The 6,000-nt window shown below is 51.8% G+C and overlaps 1 protein-coding gene across 2 annotated transcripts in view; it reads left to right on the top strand.

Moving 5' to 3' along the window:
• Positions 1 to 283: 283 nt before the first annotated feature.
• The window catches only part of CA6 (carbonic anhydrase 6), a 29,404-nt gene continuing 23,687 nt past the window's right edge, over positions 284 to 6,000 (top strand). The window contains exons 1-2 of one of the 2 annotated variants that reach the window (XM_055262491.1): positions 284 to 381; positions 3,698 to 3,877. In XM_055262491.1, the coding sequence (XP_055118466.1) occupies positions 291 to 381; positions 3,698 to 3,877 (271 nt within the window). In that variant the 5' untranslated portion in view covers positions 284 to 290. The remainder of the gene's footprint in view (positions 382 to 3,697; positions 3,878 to 6,000) is intronic. The other variant, XM_055262492.1, reaches the window with a different exon arrangement.

The raw sequence follows: 6,000 nt of genomic DNA, 5'->3' as shown, positions 1-6,000 counted from the left end.
ACCTGTTCACAATGGCTGCACTGTGTGGCCCTTCAGGTGTTCCTAAGACACTGAACAACCAAACCCACGGGCTGACTGGATATGAAATTGATGTGGGAGGAGGTCAGGCAGGTGCTGGGCTGCCTGGCCCAATGCACGGAGCCAGAAGTGCTGTTGTGGGGAGGGTGTTATTGTTTTAGTGGGAGCAGCAAAGGGTGGTTTAGCCAGCTGGGCGGATCACTTGTAAATTGTTATTTACAGTTTCTGAGCCTTTAAAAGAAGAGCTTCGCCGGAATCAGTCTTCATTCCAGATGTGCAGCACCATGAGGGCCCTGGTGCTTCTGCTGTCCCTGTTCCTGCTGGGTGGCCAGGCCCAGCATGGGTCTGACTGGACCTACTCAGGTAAGCCCCTAGCTTCTGCACACTCCCTCAGTTACCCTCACACCCTTACAACAGGACAAGTGCCCTTCTTTTTTTTTGTTTTTTTTAGACAGAGTCTTGCTCTGTTGCCCAGGCTTGAGTGCAGTAGTGTGATGTTGGCTCACTGCAACCTCCGCCTCCCAGGTTCAAGTGATTCTCCTGCCTCAGCCTCCCGAGTAGCTGGGATTACAGGTGCCTGCCACCATGCCTGGCTAATTTTTGTATTTTTAGTAGAGACAGGGTTTCACCATGTTGCCCAGGCTGGTCTCGAACTCCTGACCTTAGGTGATCTGCCCACCTCCCAAAGTGCTGGGATTATAGGCATGAGCCACTGCGCCTGGCCAAGAGTCCTCCTTTAGGGCATTTCGCAGGATGGCCAGGCAGCCCACCTGCCATCTGTTGGGGGTCTGCTCATTGTGGCTTCAGATGTTACCTTTTCAGTGTCTAAGAAGGTATGGAGAACAAGCTGAACTTAAACTTCAAATAAGGAAAAGAAGGAAATAGCTTTCCCCTTCATGAACTCTTGATTTACTTACAGGCTTGTTGCTTTAAATTTTTTTCCATCCACGGTGTTGGCTGGTTCAAAAGCACACTCACTGCTTCTCTTCATAAAACCATTTGCTTTGTTGGTCCGTGTAAGTGGAAAATAAAGTTCTTAGAAAAGACTCTCGGTAACCCCACGGAAGGTGCTGTGGGGTTTGTGAGACCTTCTTTCTTGGAAATTTCATGGTAGGCAGTTTACTCAGAACATCTTGACATAAGGACCCAGTTCCCTTTGGTCTGTGGGCTGCCAAAACCAGAAGTTTGTTTTTTTTTTGAGACAGAGTCTTGCTCTGTTGCCCAGGCTGGAGTTCAGAGGCGCCATCTCGGCTCACTGCAACCTTTGCCTCCCTGGGTTCAAGCGATTCTCGTGTCTTAGCCTCCCAAGTAGCTGGGATTATAGGCACTCATCACCATGCCTGGCTAACTTTTGTATTTTTAGTAGAAATGGAGTTTTACCATGTTGGCCAGGCTGGTCTCAAACTTCTGACCTCAAGTGATCTGCCCACCTTAGCCTTCCAAAGTGCTGGGATCACAGGCGTGAGCCAGCGTGCCAGGCCCCAAACCAGACTTTTAAAATGTGAAATGTAAAATCCTGGCATTCAACGTGGGTTCTGGTCCACATGTGAGCCAAAGCTAGAAGGCCATGTCTGTGGGGTTTGTGGACACTAAACAGCCCTTTCCGGGGCAGTGAGGAGAGCTTCTTCCCGCGTCCCCCTCCTTTCTGTATGGGACCACGGATTGGGGCCCATGAGGAGGCTGGTGCCCACCGGCCGATGCAGGAAGTGAGACAAACATCTGCTTCCTGCAGAGTCCGCCCCAGTTCAGCTGCTCCGGAAGCATTCCTTCAGGGTCAACGGGACGATCTGTTAAGTCAAGGGCAACCGAATTAGGGACATCCTGAGAGGTTCAGAAAGTCCAGCCAGCTCTGGCCAACCGCCCTGTTCCTGAGCACAGTGATCTTACACATGGCAGTGCCTCGGAAGCCTGGGGCATTCTGTTTCACTTGGCCAAGCAGTGCAGGCAGGTGGTTCAGAGGTGAAGGAAGAGAGAATTCAGACAATGAAGTCCTTGTGCTCCCCAGGCTCTGCCCAGCCTCTGAGACAATGGGCTTCCTGGAAAACTACTAGGGGCTCGGGGAGAGCTTGAGAGTAGCTTTTGTAAATGCCTTCCAGGAATACCTGAGAGATGTCCCAGTATTGACAGTGCCCCAGGCCAAAGATCTTGCTCTGAGAAGGCGCTGTGCTACCGGCCTCGTGCCTTGATTACAAACCAAAAAGCGGTGAGAGGCCCTGGTTACAAACCAAAAAGCGGTGAGAGGCCCTGGTATAAACATCTTTTTTTTTTTTTTTTTTTTTTGAGAGTTTCACTCTCGTTGCCCAGGCTGGAGTGCAATGGCGCGATCTTGGCCCACTGCAACCTCTGCCTCCTGGGTTCAAGCGATTCTCCTGCCTCAGTCTCTCAAGTAGCTGGGATTAAGGGCATGTGCCACCACGCTCGGCTGATTGTTTTGTATTTTTAGTAGAGACGGAGTTTCTCCATGTTTGTCAGGGTGGGTCTCGAGCTCCCGACCTTAGGTGATCCGCCTGCCTCAGCCTCCCAAAGTGTTGGGATTACAGGCGTGAGCCACCGCGCCCAGCCACAAACACCTTTCTTAAAAGAAGCTGTGTACTCCCCACACAGCTCCCCCCGAACAGGGAACAGAGGTGGGATTCTCCATGTCACATGGCTGACACCAAGCTCCACAGCTGTTTGGGGGCCAAGTCACCTATGATGACGACTCACCTATGTTACTCTGTCCCCGGTGATTATCAACCCTCTCTGAAAAGATAAACTTTCTCCTTATGAGTTTTAAAAAAGTACTCACTCTAGGTTGTCCTGGAACCTCATGCTTCCTTAGTTTCCCTGAATCCGTAAATGTAGACACCTAGATGGTCTTTACCATACTGGGAATCCATAAAAGGGGCTGGAGCAAGAAAATAGTGGTGGGGGGTTCCTGCAGCATGGGAAGGTGGGGGCTGTGTTCCTGTTGGGGGCATGGAAGGACAACTGGGCCCTTGAGAGGAAATGAGGAAGAGGCCCCTGGAGCAGCACGGAATAGCAAAGCCAAGGATCCCTCCATGCATTCATCAGCTGGAAATAAATCAAACGAGAGTAAAAAGTTATGTAGAAAAGACGCTCAGGCCTGGCGTGGTGGCTCACACCTGTAATCCCAGCACTCTGGGAGGCCAAGGTGGGTGGATCTCCTGAGGTCAGGAGTTAGAGACCAGCCTGGCCAACATGGCGAAATCCTGTCTGTAATAAAAACACAAAAATTAGCTAGGAGTGGTGGTGCATGCCTGTAATCTCAGCTACTTGGGAGGCTGAGGCAGGAGAATCTCTTGAATCTGGGAGGCAGAGGTTGCAGTGAGCCAAGATCACACCACTGCACTCCAGCCTGGGTGACAGAGCGAGACCCTGTCTCAAAAAAAAAAAAAAAAAAAAAAAGGTTTCATTGATTTCAAAACAGTAAGTCTTGTTCCCACGGCCAGCAGTTGCCACAGGAAAGTTAGAGGTTAGCACCAAAGCCCCCCAAACACCAGAGTCCTTGGAGTTGACCTTGTTCTCTTTTTGGCCTCCTTCTGGGGGCCATGCTTCTGCTTTCTGGAAGGTGCCTCTGTGGGTCCCCGCCCAGCAGGCCCTGGCCTCTGGCCTGGTGAGGTTCCTCCAGAGTGGGCTCGGCCAGGCAGCCCCTTGAACTGTCTCTCTCCTGTCTCAGAAGGGGCACTGGACGAAGCGCACTGGCCACAGCACTACCCTGCCTGTGGGGGCCAGAGACAGTCGCCCATCAACCTACAGAGGACGAAGGTGCGGTACAACCCCGCCTTGAAGGGGCTCAACCTGACAGGCTATGAGACCCAGGCAGGCGAGTTTCCCATGGTCAACAACGGCCACACAGGTAAGGGGAAGGGGTGGCGAGGGGCTCCAGTCCACGGGCAGCCCCTGGCAGCCTGCAGGGGAAGGCAGGTGACACGTGTCCCTGCCAGGAGTGGCTTGCACAGAGACACAGAGCACAGCCTCAGAGCTGGAGGCCTCGAACATGAGGGTCGAACATGAGGGCTGACCGGCCCCGAAACCTAGTGGCTCTTCCAGAGAGGGCAGCATCCGTCTTTCAACTCAACTCCCTGCTGGTCCCTTCCTGCCGTGTTATCCCCTTACCCGAGCTCACCCAACCCACCCAACCCACCCAGCAGGTGACAGGCAGGACAGGCCGTGCTGCTGAAGCCACCTTCTCACGGGGGCTCTCTGTCCGTCAGCTTGGGTCAGCTTTTCCATATTTCCTATATTGAGTCTATTCAGCTCAAAGCACCTGACAGGTAGGACCAGGGTTTCTCAGAGTTTTAAGAAGAAAGCCCTGGTTTTCTGCTCCCTACAAGAAAGAAGGCGAAGGTCAGACAGAAAAAGCAGGACCGTGGAGATGCCCCACTTCAGGAATCCGATATGAGAAACTGTACATTTTATTTATTTATTTATTTTGAGACAGAGTCTCACTCTGTTGCCCAGGCAGTGGCGTGATCTCGGTTCACTGTAGCATCAACCTCCTGGGTTCAAGCGATTCTCCTGCCTCAGCCTCCTGAGCAGCTGGGATTACAGGCCTGCACCACCACGCCCAGCTAATTTTTAAAATATTTTTAGTAGAGACAGGAGTTTCACCATGTTGGCCAGGCTGCTCTGGAATTCCTGACCTCAAGTTATCTGCCCATCTCAGCCTCCCAAAGTGCTGGGATTACAGATGCGAGCCACCACGCCCGGCCTGGAAACTGTGAAATCTGTGCTTTGCTTGTGCAGAACATCCTCCTGATTTTTCCAAGCTGGCTCGACTCCCCTGAGCCTCGTGACCACCCCAGGAGGGGGCATTTTTTAGGCGGGAAGTCTGAGGCCTCAGGAGGTTGAGGGACTCACCCAAGGCCACACAGTGTCTCATGACCAAGATGGGCTCACACCCCCAGATGTTGGGTTTCTTGGCCAAATCCTTCTTAGGTACTGCACTCTCTCCCTCCTGCCCTGGTTGAGATACTTCCCTGCCTGCCACACAGCGATAGGACAGTCACTGGACTTGGCCAGGCATGGTGGCTCATGCCTGTAAACCCAGTACTTTAGGAGGCTGAGGTGGGATGATCACTTGATGCCAGAGTTTGAGACCAGCCTGGGCAAACTGGTGAGACTTCATCTCTACAAAAAATCAAAACATTAGCCAGGAGTGGTGGTGAGTGCCTGTAGTCCCAGCTACTCGGGAGGCTGAGGTGGGGGGATCACTTGAGCCTGGGAGGTCAAGGTTGTGGTGAGCCGAGATCACCACTGCACTCCACCCTGGGCAACAGAGCGAGACCCTGTTTCTTTAAAATAAAAAAATAAAAGGGTCACAGGACTTAGTTTTCTTATTTTGCACAATCAAGAAAATAAAACCAGCCTGGTGAGGTGGTTCATGCCTATAATCCCAGCACTTTGGGAGCCCGAGGTGGGCAGATCACCTGAGGTCAGGAGTTCGAGACTAGCCTGGCCAACATGGTGAAACCTTGTCTCTACTAAAAATACAAAAATTGGTTGGGCGTGGTGGCACGTGCCTGTAATCCCAGCTATTCAGGAGGCTGAGGCAGGAAAATCGCTTGAACCCAGGAGGCAGAGGTTGCAGTGAGCCAAGATCACGCAGTTGCACTCCAGCCTGGGCAACAAGAGCAAAACTCCATCTCAAAAAAAAAAAAAAAAGAAAGAAAGAAAACCGATTGTACTTTATAGGGCTGGTGAAAGTAGCAAATTGGAGAATGAAGCTCTGTCTGTAAAAGGACTCAGGTTTATGTGGCCAGGAGCCCTGAAATACACAAAGAATGAACAAAAGCCTCATTTTCATCATAATGTCAAGCTCTTGTTTCCAAAATTACTGAGGCTTCCAGATTGGCAGGCTGAACTCTTCCTCCCCTCCTTGTCCTCTCCTTGTGGAGAAGGGGTGAAGCACAAAGACCAAAGGCAGTGGCTTCGTTCACCCTCCCTGGACAGCAGGTGGGAAGCAATCAGTGATGGAGG

Source organism: Symphalangus syndactylus, chromosome 22, assembly GCF_028878055.3.
Source record: "Symphalangus syndactylus isolate Jambi chromosome 22, NHGRI_mSymSyn1-v2.1_pri, whole genome shotgun sequence".
Classification (NCBI taxonomy): Eukaryota; Metazoa; Chordata; class Mammalia; order Primates; family Hylobatidae; genus Symphalangus; species Symphalangus syndactylus.
Note: the sequence above shows the minus strand (reverse complement) of the source record. Positions and strands in the feature narration are given on the sequence as shown.